This window comes from Saccopteryx bilineata, chromosome 5 (assembly GCF_036850765.1).
Source record: "Saccopteryx bilineata isolate mSacBil1 chromosome 5, mSacBil1_pri_phased_curated, whole genome shotgun sequence".
Lineage (NCBI taxonomy): Eukaryota > Metazoa > Chordata > Mammalia > Chiroptera > Emballonuridae > Saccopteryx > Saccopteryx bilineata.
The window spans coordinates 170,427,737-170,446,375 of NC_089494.1; the positions used below are offsets into that span (position 1 = coordinate 170,427,737).

Sequence of the window (18,639 nt, forward strand, 5' to 3'; positions counted from 1 at the left end):
TCAGTGGCCTCTGACAGCTTTCTTGCTTTCTGACACAAGATGTCTATTTGATTTCTACATTTCCTCCCTCAGCCTTTCTCCAAGGCCCAGCGTGCTGAATGCCTTCATAAGACACACATGACCCAGCGGGCAGGAGATAAGGCCTGACAGTTCGGTAAAATTTTAAGGAAGCCAGTGCTCAGAAACCTGCCGGGACATAGTCTCTAAAATAAAAGACAAATTATTTTATCATTTGCATAAAACCTAGTGAGCTTTTTGGAAACTATTCCCTTTGGCGAATATTTGCTTTCTCAGGGAATATTTCACACTGAAAAATATTGCTTCAGCTGCCAGAACAGGAAAGGGTTCTGAAGTGATCAGAGGACCCTGTGGTGTTGGAGGTGTCAGTGGTGGAAAAAAACAGCATAGTGTTTGAGGAAGATCCAGTGGGAGAATTACAATACAGGACCTTAGAGTTTAGGAGCAAGGCCATGCTATCTGCAGCAGAGAATTGTACTCTTTGAAAAACAACTTGTGCACTATTGGATCCTAGTAAATGTGGCACAACTGAACATGGGACACTGTTCACCATGTGGACAGAAATGTCCTCCAAGAGCTGGATCCTAACAGACCCATGAGCAAGCCTAGTAAAAATATAAAATGGAAGTGTTGGATCCAGAAACAAACACAAGGACCAAAGGGCACAAGAAGTGCATGAGCAGGTAGCCCAGATTTCCTATTCCCCACCCCGAATCCAAGTTGCTGTACTGTGCCCCTCTCTCATCTCACGCCTATGGTTCTATAGGGAATCTGATACGACCAACTAAAGGAGGACAGAAAAACTTTGTTTGGCATGCAGATGGGTTGGCTCAGTGTGTAGGCATAAGTCAAAAAAGCCGCTCATTATAGCCACACTTAGGAGTGATTTTAAAAGACAGCGGCAAGGGAAAGTTCTCCCAGTGGGCAGAGCTTCTCTAAAACACCTAGCTACTTTTTCATCCATGGAAAAATAAATGGCTGAAGATTAAGTCATACATGGAATCTTAGACAGTAGTAATTGTCCGACTATTTTCTTATAGAATAAAAAATATTAAAAGATTAAGAACAGGAAGGTCTGAGGTAGAACCATGTGGATGTGCATGTAGGACTGGGAATGAAGTATAAAAATCTTTTATCACATATTAACACCCACCAGAGAAAAGGCACTAAATAATAAAACAACTCTGCCAGTGGATATCGGTTTTAGTCATCAGCCACCCCAAAGCTAGCACAAGGGGTACAAGAATAAAGTAGCTATGTTTGCAGAAATGGAGGCTACCATGAAGCCATTAGCATGGACCCTCAAAGTTTATTTAGCTACTGCCATCAACATGTTCACTCTGACAGCAACAGTGGCCAATGCAGATCCCCCAAGATGGCACAGTTCTTGATGGTAAATTAACACAATCTGTACTTTTGATCTTAAAAGAGCCTCTGGTACATTATTACAGAAATAGACATATATCCCAGGTTAGGATGCCCCTTTCCTGTCTGCAGGGCTTCAGCTAGGATCATGACCCAAAGAATTACAAAATACTATTTTAACAGGATCCCATATGACATCCTGTCGGACAAGGGGACCCACTTTACAGCAGAGAAGATGTGAGAATGGGCCTATGACCACGCTTCACTGGTCATCACATACAACAACACTCAGATTCTGGAAGCCTTATGGAACATCGGAACAGCCTGCTGAAGTCAGTGCTAGTTAAAGACAATGGTCTGTGAAGACTGGGTGTTACCCTCCGGGAAACAGTATATGCATTGACTCAAAGACTTTCATATAGTGTATCCTCAAGTGAGGTAAAACACAGATCTGGGAGCCAAGTAATAGAATCATGAATGACCACACCATCATTTTTATGAAACTCTCCTGGGTTGCCTTCTCCTTTATTGGCAGTTACTTCTCGGTCTCCACTAACGGAAGAATAAATTTAGGAGGTGCCCCAAAGCTCTTTCCCTTCTTTCTTCCTAGACTATATCATACACTATCTGTACAATGACATCTTAACAATTCTCTTTCTTCCTGGTGACAAGTTGGGAACTTTCTGCTTTTTGTCCCCACAACTGTGAACTCTGCAGGGTTAAAGGTCTTGTCCGCCATAGGAAGCACACCTTTGCCAAGGGGCACAAGAAGAATCATACTGAACTATAAGCATTCTACCTGTTACACACTGGGCTCCTTGGTGTGTAGAGACCAGCAGAGAAGGAAGTCACTACCTTGACAGGGGTAACTGGCCCTGATCATTTAGAGGAAGTAGGACTACTGTTATATAATATGTATGGGACTATATGATCTACTTGGGTGCCTCTTGTGACAAGAAAGGGATAGAAGCAGCGACAAGGAAGGAATGATAGCCCAGGCTTAGACCAGTGCTGGGAGAGGTTGTGGGTCATACCATTGCGTAAGCCACTGAAGCCCCCAAAGGTGAAGGGAATCTAGAATGGATAGAGTGAGTATCAACTGCAGCCCCAAGATCCATGACAAGGGTAGGGGCTACAGTTTTCCCCACCACCTCCCTCCTTTACATTTTCCCTCAGGAAGAGATGCCCACTGCAGTTTTGAAGGAGCCACTTGGAACACATATGGTAAGTAGATCTAAAAGATATAAATGGTGGACTCTGAAATAGAGGGAAATGATTTTCCCAGGTCCCCCTTTCAAGGAAGGTTTTGCTGCCTAGCTATGAAGAGCTTGGTCAGCAGACACTTTCTTCTGACAGAATTTAATTGACAGTTCTTTCAGGGTCTGCCTCAGCTACAGAAAACTGCCTCACCTAAGGGCATGTCTTTCCTGGGCAACCTACACCAGGTGACTAAGTAAGGCAACGTTTAATGGTGCAGTCATTTCTGCCTGACCCAGGGACACTGTGACAGGTCACACTCACTCCAGAGCTCCCCAAAAGCTGTCCAAGGCTTTGAACAAACCTGCATGGCTGTCCGACTCCTCCCTCTGCTCTTCCCTGCTCCTCCTCTCTTCCTTTCACTGGAGTTGATTCTTATTTTACAAATACAAATGAATCCTGCACTATAGTTGGTGTCAGGGCAAAAATATTTATTTTTTTTTAAGTTTTTAGCACCCAGAGAATATAACTTGATCAAAGCACAGCCAATGCATGGTTAAAGAAACTGTTTTGTTGAGGATTTTTAATGTATTCAGCACAGCCTTCCACGACCTGGAGGGAAAATGTTATCATTTTATTTTACCAAAAGCATAAAAAATTGTCTTCCAGTGGAGTTCCTCTCTCTCCTAGAAAACAGAATGGAGGTATTATTCAGTAATAGGTGAGACAATCAGTTTCCTCTGGAGAAAACGCAGTCCCCATTGGTTGTCTTTTGGCTTCAGTTACGGTAAACTCTTTGGATTGTAGCCAGATTCTCTGGGAGTTCAAAAGTACAAAGCTCTTTAGGAGGTTTGCTCTTTTTAAATATTGCTTCAGAGGTTAAAAATTAAATTTGAAAAAACTATCGGGGGTGAAAAAGCATCTGCAGTAGGCAGTAGAGTCGCAGACCCTGAATGTCTCCAATATGAAGCTTGCTCATGTTATTCTGTTACTTTTGTGCTCCCACTTAAGTTTCTGCACGGTAAGTAATTCAATATTTATGCAAACTATTTTAAGAAAATATTTTAAATATTATAAAAACATAAGAATCTTGAGACACTACTTTGATTTAAATATTACATAGTTCAGTTACCAATAACAGTAGTATATAGTTGTTAACAGATTTTTGTTATTATCTTGATGAGAAAACTTTAAGGAAGTGGTTTCTTTTTGTATGTTTCTATCTGTGCATAGAAATTAAACTGAATGAAAATTTTAGTAATATGGATCTGTAATTTATGGTGATCATATTAAATAAATATCTACCAAGCTCATTCTATGTGCAAAGTATAGCGCTGAGCAGATGGCAAGACTGATCTTTCCTTCAGTAGCCTTTTGGTTCAGTTATAGTAAGGTGATATAAATATGCCAATGAGGAAATGAGATCTAAATAACATTTAAAAACAAGAGAAGGAACTGTTTGTTACAAGATACTATATATTTAATTACAAAAAAAATGGTGCAAATATCATGTGCCAAAGGACTTTAATGGAAGGAAGAAATCCTTCCTGCAAGGAGATCAGGAAGAGTTTGTGGATCAAGTGGGATTTCAGCTAGACCTATAACTCTGGATTAGATTTGACCAGTGGAGAGAAAAAGAAAGTGATTTCCAGCCTTTCCAGCCTTTCCAGCCCCGAGAAGCAGCAAGTGCTATGGCAGAAAGATAACAAAGCACAGGCTCCTACAGATGAATACCCCATTTGATCAGAGTGGAGAACTTGTGGGCAATTCAGAGAGTTAAACCTGAAATGGTAGATTGTAGCCAGGTTGCAAGGTTGTCTGTTAAGGTTAGAAATGTTTGAGATTTTAGCTACTTATCGAGGATTGCCTACTTTTGTGACCAAAGCATTTTGAAACAAGATTCTGAAAACTTTTTTGTCTTGGTGACAGTTTAGCAAATATTTAAAGAAAACTACCTAAGAAATCAGAATTACATACTTTAAGTTTCCTATAACTTCTAAAATATATATGCAATATTTACAACAGAATAAATGGAAATAAACTAAGTGTTCATTGATAAGAAACTCAAGAAATTATTGTATATCCATAAATGAACTACCATGTTCCCATTAAAATGATGCATTCTATATTTACTAAAAGAAAAAACCTTACTAAAATCTAATTTTTGTTAAAGAAAAATATGCGCACACACACAAATACACATTCATAGCTTCTTATGTAAATGGAAATTTAAAAATTCTTCGAGGGTACATATCAAATAGGTAACAGTTGGTATCTTTGAGTGATGGGATTCCTGGTGACTTTTATTTTCTATTTTACACATTTATGAATTTTCAGAATTCAGAATTCTGTTTTATTCATTCTTCATATTTCTCTTTTAAATACCATATAAATGTGTTGATTTATAAGAAAAAATATTTTTGAAAAAAAAGACATTTCAGCCACATTTTCAGTTCCTGAAACAAATATAGAATAAAAAAATGAAAATATTAGTTTTTACTTATGAAAAGAACCTTTTTTTACTGAACAGTTATCCAACAATAAAGTTGTCTTTTTTCATTTATTTAACAGCATTTTGAGAGAAGTTAATATATTTGTGAAAATTTCATAATTTCTTAAAATATTAGTCTATAAAAGAAAATGGAATCTAAGAAATAACTATTTTTAAATAGAGGTTACCAGAGAGACAACATAAATATGTTCAAAGAAATTTTGATTCCTGGATGTGGGGGTAGAGGAGGGTATAAGGGGTAAATGGGAATGGACAAAGACTTGACTTGAGGTGATGAACCCACAATGTGGTGTACAGAGATGCAGTGTAGAATTGGGTACCTGAAACCTATAATTGTGTTAACCAGTGTCACCCTATTAGATTCAATTAAGTAAAATGTATATATATTTTCAGAACGAAATAAAAATATATACAGCTGGAAGAAATTTTTGTTATTTTTTAAACTAGAAGCAGGTTTCCTTCTAGGTATAAAGAGCCTCACTCCCTTTCCATAACGAAATATTCTGATGAACTGATTTGGGCATGGATTATTTCAAAGACAGAGGCGCCTGACTAAGCATTGAGGGAGTACTCCAGCACAGAGGCAATCTGCAAAGTCCAGGAGAGGTTCCTGTTTTGGGTTTTCTTTATTTTTTTTAGAAAAATAACAGGGTGACATTGATTCATAAGAGTACACAGATTTCAAGTAAACATTTCTATAGCATTTGAACTGTTGATTATTTTTTTTCTTTTTTTTTTTTTTTTTTTTTTTTTTTAGGTATTATTTAGTATTTTTTCATTAATATTTTAAAACTCTTTTTTTTCTTTTTTTTAATTTTTTTTTAAATAAATTTTTATTAATGGTAATGGGATGACATTAATAAATTAGGGTACATATATTCAAAGAAAACATGTCTAGGTTATTTTGTCATCAAATTATGTTGCAAACCCCTCGCCCAAAGTCAGATTGTCCTCCGTCACCCTCCATCTAGTTCTCTGTGCCCCTCCCCCTCCCCCTAACTCTTTCCCTCCCTCCCTCCCATGTCCTCCCTCCCCCCCCCCCACCCTTGGTAACCACCACACTCTTGTCCATGTCTCTTAGTCTCATTTTTATGTTCCACCAATATATGGAATCATGTAGTTCTTGTTTTTTTCTGATTTACTTATTTCACTCCTTATAATGTTATCAAGATCCCACCATTTTGCTGTAAATGATCTGATGTCATCATTTCTTATGGCTGAGTAGTATTCCATAGTGTATATGTGCCACATCTTCTTTATCCAGTCTTCTATTGAAGGGCTTTTTGGTTGTTTCCATGTCTTGGCCACTGTGAACAGTGCTGCAATGAACATGGGGCTACATGTGTCTTCACGTATCAATGTTTCTGAGGTTTTGGGGTATATACCCAGTAGAGGGATTGCTGGGTCATAAGGTAGTTCTATTTGCAGTTTTTTGAGGAACCACCATACTTTCCTCCATAATGGTTGTACTACTTTACAGTCCCACCAACAGTGAATGAGGGTTCCTTTTTCTCCACAGCCTCTCCAACATTTGCTATTACCCGTCTTGTTGATAATAGCTAATCTAACAGGAGTGAGGTGGTATCTCATTGTAGTTTTGATTTGCATTTCTTGAACTGTTGATTATATTGTATACCCATCACCCAAAGTCAAATCATTTTCCTTGTCTGTCATCGTGTATTTGTCCCTCTCGATGCCCTTTCCCCCACCCTCTCTCCCACATTGCCTCGCCCCCTCGTAACCACTTCACTTTTAATCTATGTCCACGAGTCTCAGTTTTATATCCCACCTATGTGTGAAATTATATAATTCTTAGCTTTTTCTGATTTACTTAAACAGCTCACAAAAATTAGGGGATATTTTATAGCTTCATATTCATTTTTAAATATTCCCTAATTTTTGTGAGCAGTATATTTCACTCTGTATAATATTCTCAAGGTCCATGTTGTTGTAAATGGCAACACGTCATCATTTCTTATGGCTGAGTAGTATTCCATTGTATATATGTACCACATCTTCTTTATCCAGTCCTCTATCAAAGGACACTTTGGTTGTTTCCATATCTTGGCCACCATACATAATGCTGTAATGAACATGGGGATCATGTGTCTTTGCATGCCAATGATTTCTAGTTTTTTGGGTAGATGCCCAGTAAAGGGATTGCTGAGTCATATGGCAACTGTATTCTTAATTTGTTGAGGAACCACCATACTTTCTTCCATAATAACTGTACCAGTTTACATTCCCATCAGCAATGAATGAAAGTTTCTTTTTCTTCACAGCTTTTCTAACACTTGTTATTATCTGCCTTGTTGATAATACCCAGTCTAACAGATATGTGAGGTAGTATCTCATTGTAGTTTTTATTTGCATTTCTCTAATAGCTAACAAAGATGAGCATCTTTTCATGTATCTGTTGGCCATTTGTATGTATTTTTGGGAGAAGTGTCTGTTCAGGTTCTCTCCCCGTTTTTTTATTTGATTGTTTGTTTGTTGAGCTTTGTGAGTTCTTTATATATCTTGGATATTAACTCCTTATCAGAACTGTTGTTTGTGACTATCAACTCCCATTTAGTTGGCTGTCTGTTTTGTTGGCAGTTTCTTTTGCTGTGCCTATTTATTGTTGCCTTTATTTTCCTTGCTTGCCTTAGGGGTCAAATTCATAAAATGTTTTCTATGACCAAGGTCCAAGAATTCAGTACCTATGTTTTTTTCTATGTGACTTATTGTTCCAGATCTTATATTTAGATTTTTGACCCATTTTGAATTAATTTTTGTGCAGGGGGACAAACTGTAGTCAAGTTTTATTCTTTTGCATGTGGCTTTCCAGTTTTCCCAGCACCACTTATCGAAGAGTAGCCTCTTTTCTCTATTGTATGTTTTTGGCCCCTTTGTCAAAGAAGATTTGTCCATATATATGTGGTTTTATTTCTGGACTCTCGGTTCTGTTCCATTGGTCTGTATGTCTGTTTTTCTTCCAATACCATGCTGTTTTGATTATCATAGTTCTGTAGTAGTATTTGAAGTCATGTAGTGTGATATTTCCAGCTTCATTTTGTTTCTCTGGATTGCTTTGGCTATTTGGGGTTTTTTATGGTTCTATTCAAACCTGGTGATTTTTTAATTCTATTTCTTTAAAAAATGATGTTGAGATTTTGATGGTGATTGCATTAAATTTGTATATTGCTTTGGGTCAGGAGTCGGGAAACTTTTTGGCTGAGAGAGCCATGAACGCCACATATTTAAAAATGTAATTCCGTGAGAGCCATACAACAACTCTTGTACGTTACGCATTATCCAATAAAAATTTGGTGTTGTCCCAGAGGACAGCTGTGATTGGCTCCAGCCAATCATGTCCACCCACAACCATGAACATGAGCAGTAGGAAATGAATGGATTGTAATACATGAGAATGTTTTATATTTTTAACATTTTTTTTTATTAAAGATTTGTCTGCAAGCCAGATGCAGCCATCAAAAGAGCTACATGTGGCTCGCGAGCCATAGGTTCCCGACCCTATGGGGGTCCCCTGCTTTGGGTAATATGGCCATTTTAACTATGTTGCTTCTTCTGTGAACATGGAATATTTTTCCATTTCATTATGTCTTTTTCAATTTCTTTCAATAATGGCTTGTAGTTTTCAGTATATAGACACTTGGCCCAGGCTGGTTGGCTAAGCAGTAGAGCATAGGCCTAGTGTGTGAAAGTCCCAGGTTCGATTTCCAGCCAGGGCACATAGGAGAGGTGTCCATCTGCTTCTCCACCTTTTTTCCTCTCCTTTCTCTCTATCTCTCTCTTCCCCTCCCACAGCCAAGGCTCCACTGGAGCAAAGTTGACCTGGATGCTGAGGATGGCTTTGTGGCCTCCACCTCAGTTGCTGGAGTGGCTCTGGTTGCAATGGAGCAATGGCCAGATGGGCAGAGCATCTCCCCCTGGTGAGCATGTCAGGTGGATCCCAGTCAGACACATGCGGGAGTCTGTCTGTCTGCCTCCCGGCTTCTCACTTCAGAAAAATAAAAGAAACTCAAGAAAATGAAATTCAGAAGAGAAAAAAAAGAAAGATTAAAAAGAAAGGAAAAAACAAAATAAAAGGAAAAATAAATTTTTGTTTTGAAAGGTTATTGTTTTTTTCAGTAGGTATCACTGTATTACAAGTTTTAGCTCTGTGAATTTCCTGGGCTGACCTCTGCTGAGATGTTTCTGTTGCAAAGATGTAGGTGGGGCTTCAGTAGTGTTGGTGGGTGGAGCATGTTGTGAGGTCTTTACAGCTTTATAGCTTTATCAATGACAATCTTGGGTCGCTCCTTCCCACATCCAACAGACCAGGGGACCAGACACGGAGCACCTCTTTTCTTCAGGGGAAAGAGTGGCTCTGGAGAATTATCTGTGGGGGTTTGTCTCTCCCATTCTATACCTACAAGGGGAGGGAGGCAGGACCTGGGAGGCAGAGGTTGCCACACTTTGGTATTTTCTGTCTCTGCACGGGGTGCGGGCTGTGGAAAGACCATGGGAACATTGGCCATGATCCCTCATTCTGCCATCACTTTGGTTTAGTATCACCCCTCTGCCTTTCAATCTCTCTACTCCCCCCAGCATAAGGAGGCCCAAACTTCCAGGCTTCCCTCTTCATATCTTAACAAACAAAACATAAGCAGCCCAAGCCCCACCTCCCCGTAGTCCTAGACAAAAAAATAGTCACTCTGGCTTCCCTCCTCTCTGAAGCTGACTGCAAGTGTGTTTTATCTTCTGCCCCCTTTTAAACCCGTCCCATCATTAGTCCATTCGGTGCATGAATTTTTCAGGCACACCTGTGAGCCCAGCGGGGATTCCTTTGCTGTGTTCAATTTGTAGAAATTTCAAGGGAAAGAACAGGAGTATCTTTCATGCCACCATTACTCTGACCTAGTGATTTGTTTGTTTTTCTTTCCTTCTTCTTTCTTTCTTTTTTTTTTTTTGTTCTTTCTTTCTATCTCTCTTTTTCTTTCTCTGTTTTTCTCCTCTCTCTTTCTATTTTTCTTTCACTCTTCTTCTCTCTGGCTCCTTGTAATCAAGGAGATCTTTGTCTAAACACTAGCTGAATACAAGGTAAAGAAACAGCAACTTCAGAGACCACACATGACAAAAAAGAAAGTTCACAAAAAGTTTAGAAAATCACTAAACTAACAGCTATAGTATACAGCAAGCAAAGCAAACCTTGAGAAAAAGAATCTTATTTCAAGAATTACTACATTGTAATATTCAAAATGTCTAGTCTTCAACAAAAGATTATGAAGCACACAATGAAACAAGAAAATGTGACCTATTCACTGGAGACAGTAACAGATATGGTCCCCGAGGAAGAGCAGACTTGGACTTACCAAAGACTTGAAATTTAACACATTCAAATAGCTAAAGAAAACCAGGAGGGTGATATATAAACAAATAGAGCATTTCAATAGAGATAAAAGTTATTAAAAGGAACAAATTCTGAAGCTGAAAGTATAATCATGGAAATGAAAAAAAAAACTCACTAGGGGGTTTTAATGTCCTCCTTATCGCCTGACCAGGCAGTGGTGCAGTGGATAGAGCGTCAGACTGGGATGCAGAGGACCCAGGTTCGAGACCCTGAGGTCACCAGCTTGAGCATGGGCTCATCTGGTTTGAGTGAGGCTCACCAGCTTGCACCCAAGGTCACTGGCTTGAGCAAGGGGTTACTTGGTCTGCTGTAGCCCCACGGTCAAGGCACATATGAGAAAGCAATCGATGAACAACTAAGGTGTTGCAATGAAAAACTGATGATTGATGCTTCTCATCTCTCTCCCTTCCTGCTGTCTGTCCCTGTCTGTTCCTCTCTCTGACTCTCTCTCTGTCTCTATAAAAAATTAAAAAATTTAAAAATTAAAAAAATATATCCTCCTTATCTATGGTGGATATGTTCTAAGAACCTCAGTGGATGTCTGAAACTGTAGATGGTACTTACCCCTATATATACTATGTTTTTTTTCCTATACATACGTACCTATGATAGAGTTTAGTTTAATTTACAAATTAGGCACAGTAAGAGATTAACAACAACAACTAATAATAAAATAGAACAATATATTGTAGTCAAAGTTATGTGAATAGCTTTGGCCATTATTAAATTACTTGAGCAATATTAACATTATTAAGTTACTTAAGCACTGCAGTACCATTGATAGTCAATCTGATAACCCACTGAGTAATGGTGGATAGCATATACAGCAGGTCCTCTGGTTGCAACAGTCTTGACATACAACGTTTTGAGTTACAACACTCACTCCCATAAAAACTTTAAAAAAATTGAGATGTGAGAGTTTCAGCTTACGCCGTTTGTGTCGTACTTACAGACTACATTTGTGAACTAATTTGGTTGCGTGTAGCTGAAGAATATGCAGTACAGAGCACAGTACAATATATGTATGTCCTTTTCCTTTTTCTGTGGCTTAGTTGTGTGTTTATGTTCTAGATTATAATTTTACAACTGTGTTGGATAGGTAAGTGACTTAGGCTAGGGCGTGTTTCAACTCACACCAAAATTCAGGTTACATCACGGTTGTAGGAACGGAACTGTGTCGCAATCCGAGGACCCCCTGTTTAGTGTGGATATACTGGACAAGGGTGATCCATATCCCAAGCGGGACTGAGTGAGAGAATGCAAGATCCCATTACACTACTAAGATCGTCATGACATTTAAAATTCATTAATTATGTATTTCTGGAACTTTCCATTGAATATTTTGGGATCTCAGTTGACTCTGGATAACTCTAGCCACAGAAAGTGAACCTACTGCTATGGTTGACTAGTGTATGTGAATTCCAATAGAAGAAAGTATGTGCTCTTTACATTTTCTGCATAATTTTGTTTTTATTCCTTTTAAGATTTTTACTAAAATAATTTTGTTGTGTAAGGGAGTGTTTAAAACAGCGGTAGTCAACCTTTTTATACCTACCACCCACTTTTGTATCTCTGTTAGTAGTAAACTTTTCACCGCCCACTGGTTCCACAGTAATGGTGATTTATAAAGTAGAAAAGTAACTTTACTTTATAAAATTTATAAAGCAGAGTTACAGCAAGTTAAAGCATATAATAATAATTATTTACCAAGTACTTTATGTCAGGTTTTCACTAAGTTTGGCAGAATAAATCTTTATAAAACAACTTACTATAGTTAAATCTATCTTTTTATTTATAGTTTGGTTGCTCCGCTACCGCCCACCATGAAAGCTGAAACGTCCACTAGTGGGCAGTAGGGACCAGGTTGACTACCACTGGTTTAAAACATATCTGCTCCATGTGACAAATCTACCAGCCTTGCCAATTGTCAATAGACAACATCTTGCAACTAATATTTCATAAAAAGTTCTTGTTTTTAACATACAGAGTTCCTACCAAAAAAAAGAAAAGAAAAAGATCCAGTATACATCACCAAAGATATGATTAGTAAGAGGAGAAAGAAAGAAAATCTCAAGTTTAAGCATTTTAAAAGATGTTCCACTTCATTCATTGGGAAAAATGCAAATAAAACTATACTCTGATAACACTTTTAAATATCAAATTTGCAAAGATAAAAAAGTTTAATAAGGTATATGTGCTGTGATCAAGAGTGTGGATAATAGGCACTGTAGTATATCAATGACCAAACTGCAAATGAAAACAGCTTCGATAGAAAGAAATTAGGCAATGTCTTTCAAAATTAAAACTACTCTTTCCTTTGATAGAGAAATTTTATTTTCAGGTAAGTAATGACAGTACTTAGTAATATGTGATATGATATATGCTATATATAAAGGCTAATTGCAGCAGTTTATAATAATAAAATATTGGAAAATATCTAAATGCTCATTGGGGGGCTAGTTACAGGGCCACTGTCTGCAAATTGCAGTGTTGGGGGCAGAGTTAGAAAGTAAAATAAAGGCTCGTACACATAATATGATCTCTGGAAAGATTTACAAAGAACTATTATGTGGTTGACTCTGGGGTAGGGACGGGGTAGTTTGAAGGAATAAGGGAATGAAGGAAATACAATTTTTTCCCATATGGCTTTTTATTTCAATTTTAAAAAAATTTATTGTGTTGACATAGGAAAGAAATAGAATTTTTCCAGGCACCCTTTTAAATCTGTTTGTAACATTTCTATGTGTTCCTTATTTTTTAAAAAATCAATTAAAAATGAAAATAACAAAATTTCAGCCATCTTACATTTATTATATATACATATATTTATAAAGACCAAGAAACTAGGCCAATAATTTTTTTCATCTCTGAAGCAAAAAAAAAAAAAAAATTGGAATTGACCCCAAAACAATATATCCAATTTTTAAAAGAGTACAGGATACAAGAGCACATGCTATCTGCATACATCATACAATCATTTTCCTATTTCCATTATAACATAATGGGCCTGGGAAAAGTGAGATATTATTTTTTAAATAAAAATAACAAAAAATAACAGAAGACGTTATCAAATTTTTTATGTGAATTGAAACAATTCATCATTAGACATTAATAAACATTCTCTATTACTTTTATCTGAATAGAATGCTTCTGGTTAAGGAGCTGGTTTGGGGTGTTGGAGCATGGCTTTATATCAGAAACAGGTATAATACATGATGGGCAGATAAAAGGAGAGGGAAAATTTGGAGAAAGTAATTGCTGAAGAAGACCATGATGAGAAGAAACTGAGGCCACAAGGAGCCTAAAACTCTTTCAATGTATGGGCTTCTGATACGGTTGTTAACTTCAGGATATGAGATTGTATACATTTCTGGAAGAAAGACAAAATTTTATTTTATTTGTTAAAGATTTTATTTATTGAAGTTTTAGATAAAGGAGAGGAAAAAGGGGGGGGGGGGACTAGCAGGAAGCATCAACTCGAAGTAACTGCTCCTTTTATGTGACTTCACCAGGCAAGCCCAGGGTTTTAAACTAGCAACCTCAGCATTGCAGGTCAACAATTTATTTACTGTGCCACCACAGGTCAAGCCCAAGACAAAGTTTTATATTGTTTACTCTTTTTGAAACTTTTCTATTTTTTTCTTTAAGTTTTCCAGGAAAATCATGACTACACCAGTTGGTTAATACCCTAATGATATAATCACCATAAAACCTCAGTAGCATACAATTTTATTGAGTACTATACTAGTCGTCAGGTTGGCTGGGGATCAGCTGCTCTAAGCTGAGTTCTGTTGGAATGGTTCTTCTTTGTTAACCTGGCCGTGTTCTCCTCAGAGGTGTGGCAGGAAAGCAAAAGGACAAACTCAGTTGAACAACTGCTTTCCAAGCATCTCTTGTGTCCCACCTTCTTAAAGCCAATTGACCAAAGCAAGTCATATGACCAGGCCCAGAGGTAGGAAACACACCCTCCCTCCACTGTAAGGCACAGTTTAGGACTAGATTCTAGTGTCCCCGAATGCAGCCCCCTCTCCCGTGTTCCCCACAACATCCCCCTTCCCTACCTCCCCACAACTCCCTCCCCCTTTCCCTCCAGAATTTGCCTTTCTGATCTCTATAACACTGTTATGTACATATAATTTCACTAATCTCTTTCTCCTTTCTGATCCCATCCTATCATCTCCTTTTCCTCTGTCCACTTTCCCTCTGGTCCCTTTGATCCACCTCCGCCTCTATTCCATTCCTCAGTTCATATTGTTCATTGGATTCCTCAAATGAGTGAGGACATATGATATTTTTCTTTCTCTGCTGGCTTATTTCACTTAAAATAATAGTTTCCAGGTCCATCTGTGTTGTCGCAAAAGGTAAGATTTCCTTCTTTTCCATGGCCCCATAGTATTCCATTGTTTATATGTACCACAGCTTTTTAATCCACTCATTCACTGATGAACACTTGGGTTGCTTCCAGATCTTTGCTATTGTGAACAATGCTGCCATAAACATGGGGGTGCATTTCTCCTTTTAAACAGTGATGTGGTGTTCTGGGAACATATTCCTAAAAGTGGGATAGCTGGGTCAAAAGACAGTTCAATTTTTAATTTTTTGAGGAATCTCTATACCGTTTTCCACAGTGGCTGCACCAGTCTGCATTCCCACCAGCAGTGCAGGAGGGTTCCCTTTTCTCCACATCCTCGCCAGCACTTACTGTGTTGTCTTGTTGATGAGCACCATTCTGACTGGTGTGAGGTAATATCTCACTGTGGTTTTAATCTGCACTTCTCTAATGATTAGTGATGTACAGCATTTTTTTGATCTGCCTATTGGCTATCTGTATGTCCTCTTTGGAGAAGATCTATTCATTTCTTTTGCCCATTTTTGATTGGATTGTTTAACTTCCTGGTGTTGAGTTTTATAAGTTCTTTGTAAATTTTGGTTATTAACCACTTATCAGATGTATTGTCGAATATGTTCTCCCATTGTGTGATTTGTCTTTTTATTCTGTTCATATTGTCTTTAGCTGTACAAAAACTTTCTAGTTTGACATAGTCCCATTTGTTTATCCTGTTTTTTATTTCACTCGCCCGTGGAGATAAATCAGCAAATATATTGCTGCGAGTGATGTCGAAAACCTTATTGCCTATGTTATCTTCTGGGATGCTTCTGGTTTCAAAACTTACATTTAAGACTTTTATCCATTTTGAGTTCATTTTTGTGAATGGTAAAAGTTAGTGGTCTAATTTCATTTTATTGCAGGTAACTATCCAATATTCCCAACACCATTTGTTAAAAAGACTGTCTTTACTCCATTGTATGCCCTTAACTCCTTTGTCAAATATCAATTGTTCATAAAGGTGCAGGTTTATTTCTGGATTCTCTGTTCTGTTCCATTGATCTATATGCCTGTTCTTATGCCAGTACCAAGCTGTTCTGAGTACAATGGCCTTGTAGTATAACTTGATATCAGGAAGTATGATACCACCCACATTATTCTTCTTTTTCAAGATTGCTGAGGATATTCATGTTCTTTTTTTGGTTCCATATGAATTTTTGGAATATTTGTTCATTATCTTTGAAGTATGTCATTGGTATTTTAATAGGAATTGCATTGAATTTTTAAATTGCTTTGGGCAATATAAACATTTTAATGATGTTTATTCTTCCTTACCATAAGCACGTTATATGCTTCCACTTGTTTGTATCTTCTTTGATTTCTTTTTCAATGTTTTATAACTTTCTGAGTACAGGTCTTTAATCACCTTGATTAAATTTACTCCTAGGTACTCTATTTTTGTTGTTGTTGCAATAGTGAAGGGGATTGTTTTCTTAATTTCTCTTTCAAACTGATCATTGTTGGTGTATAACAATGCCTCTGATTTCTGAGTATTAATTTTATATCCTGACACCTTGCTGAATTCATTTATCAGGTCCAGTAGTTTTTTGACTGCGACTTTAGGGATTTCTATGTAAACTGTCATGTCATCTGCAAATAATGATAGTTTTGCTTCTTTTTCAATTTGGATGCCTTTTATCTCTTCTTCTTGTCTGATTGCTGTGGCTAGGACTTCTAGAACTATGTTGAATAAAAGCGATGAAAGGGGGCACCCCTGCCTTGTTCCTGATCTTAAAGGGATTACTTTTAATTTTTGACCATTGATTATGATGTTGGCTGTGGGTTTGTCATGGATGGCCTTTAATATGTTGAGGTATGTTCCCTGTATTCCCACTTTGCTGAGAGTTTTGATCATGAATGGGTGCTGGATTTTATCAATTGCTTTTTCTGCATCTATTGATATTATCGTGTGGTTTTTCTCCTTCCTTTTGTTTATGTGATGAATCACATTGATTGATTTGTGAATATTCTACCATCCTTGACTCTCCAGAATAAATCCCACTTGATCATGATGTATGATTTTTTCATGTATTGCTAGATCAGTTTGCTAATATTTTATTGAGGATTTTAGCATCTAAGTTCATCAAGGATATTGGCCTATACTATAGTTTTCTTTCTTTTTGTTGTCTTTGCCTGGCTTTGGAATCAGAATTATGCTCACCTCATAAAAGAAGCTTGGAATTCTTCCCTCCTCTTGAATTTTTTGAAATAGCTTAAGAAGGATAGGAATTAGTTCTTCTTTGAATGTTTGGTAGAATTTCCCTGTGAAGCCATCTGGCCCAGGACTTTGGTTTGTTGGCAGTTTTTTGATAACTGTTTCAATCTCATTTGTTGTAATTGGTCTGTTTAGGTTTTTTTATCCTTCCAGATTGATTTTTGAAAGATTATATGTTTCAAGGAATTTGTCCATTTTACTTAGGTTGTTTGTTTTTCTTTAATTTTAATGCAATGACATTGATAAATCAGGGTACATATGTTCTGAGAAAACATCTCCAGATTATTTTGACAGTTGATTATGCTGCATACCCCTCACCTAAAGTCAAATTGTCTTCGGTCACCTTCTATCTGGATTTCTTTGTGCCACTCCTCTCCTTCCACTCCCTCTCTCTCTTTCCTTACCCCCTCCCCACCCCCCACTCCTCCACCCCCCGTTAACATCACATTCTTGTTCATGTCTCTGAGTCTCATTTTTATGTCCCATCTATGTATGGCTTCATATAGTTCTTAGTTTTTCTGGTTTACTTATTTCACTTCATATAATGTTATCAAGGTCCATCCATGTTATTGTAAATGATCCGATGTCATCATTTCTTATGGCTGAGTAGTATTCCATAGTATATATGTACCAAAGCTTTTTAATCCACTCATCCTCTGACAGACACTTGGGCTGTTTCCAGATCTTCACTATTGTGAACAATGCTGCCACAAACATGGGGGTGCATTTCTCCTTCTGAAACAGTTCTATGGTGTTCTTGGGGTATATTCCTAAAAGTGGGATAGCTGGGTCAAAAGGCAGTTTGATTTTTAATTTTTTGAGGAATATCCATACTGTTTTCGACAGTGGCTGCACCAGTCGGCATTCTCACCAGCAGTGCAGGAGGGTTTCCTTTTCTCCATATCCTCGCCAGCACTTATTCTGTGTTGTTTTGTTGATGAGCACCATTCTGACCGGTGTGAGGTGATATCTCATTGTGGTTTTAATTTGCATTTCTCTAATGATTAGTGATGTTGAGCATTTCTTCATATGCCTATTGGCCATCTGTATGTCCTCTTTGGAGAAGTGTCTATTCATTTCTTTTGCCCATATTTTGATTGGATTGTTTATCTTCCTGGTGTTGAGTTTTACAAGTTCTTTATAAATTTTGGTTATTAATGCCTTATCAGACATATTGTCCAATATGTTCTTCCATTGTGTGGTTTGTCTTTTTATTCTATTCTTATTATCCATACTGTGCAAAAGCTTTTTAGTTTGATATAGTCCCATTTGTTTATCCTGCCTTTTATTTCACTTGCCCATGGAGATAAATCAGCAAATATATTGCTGCAACAGATGTCAGAGAGCTTACTGCCTATGTTTTCTTCTAATATGCTTATGGTTTCACAGCTTACATTTGTCTTTCTGTGAATGGTGTAAGTTGGTGGTCTAGTTTCATTTTTTTGCAGGTAGCTATCCAATTTGCCCAACACCATTTATTAAAGAGGCTGTCTTTACTCCATTGTATGCCCTTAACTCCTTTGTCAAATATCATTTGTCCATAGAGCTGT

General features: G+C 37.5%; 1 protein-coding gene across 2 annotated transcripts in view; it reads left to right on the top strand.

The window, feature by feature from the left end:
* The first annotated feature begins 3,443 nt into the window (after positions 1 to 3,443).
* Positions 3,444 to 18,639, top strand: part of CFI (complement factor I) — an 86,336-nt gene continuing 71,140 nt past the window's right edge. The window contains exon 1 of one of the 2 annotated variants that reach the window (XM_066280773.1): positions 3,444 to 3,601. In XM_066280773.1, coding sequence (XP_066136870.1) covers positions 3,545 to 3,601 — 57 coding nt within the window. In that variant the 5' untranslated portion in view covers positions 3,444 to 3,544. The remainder of the gene's footprint in view (positions 3,602 to 18,639) is intronic. The other variant, XM_066280774.1, reaches the window with a different exon arrangement.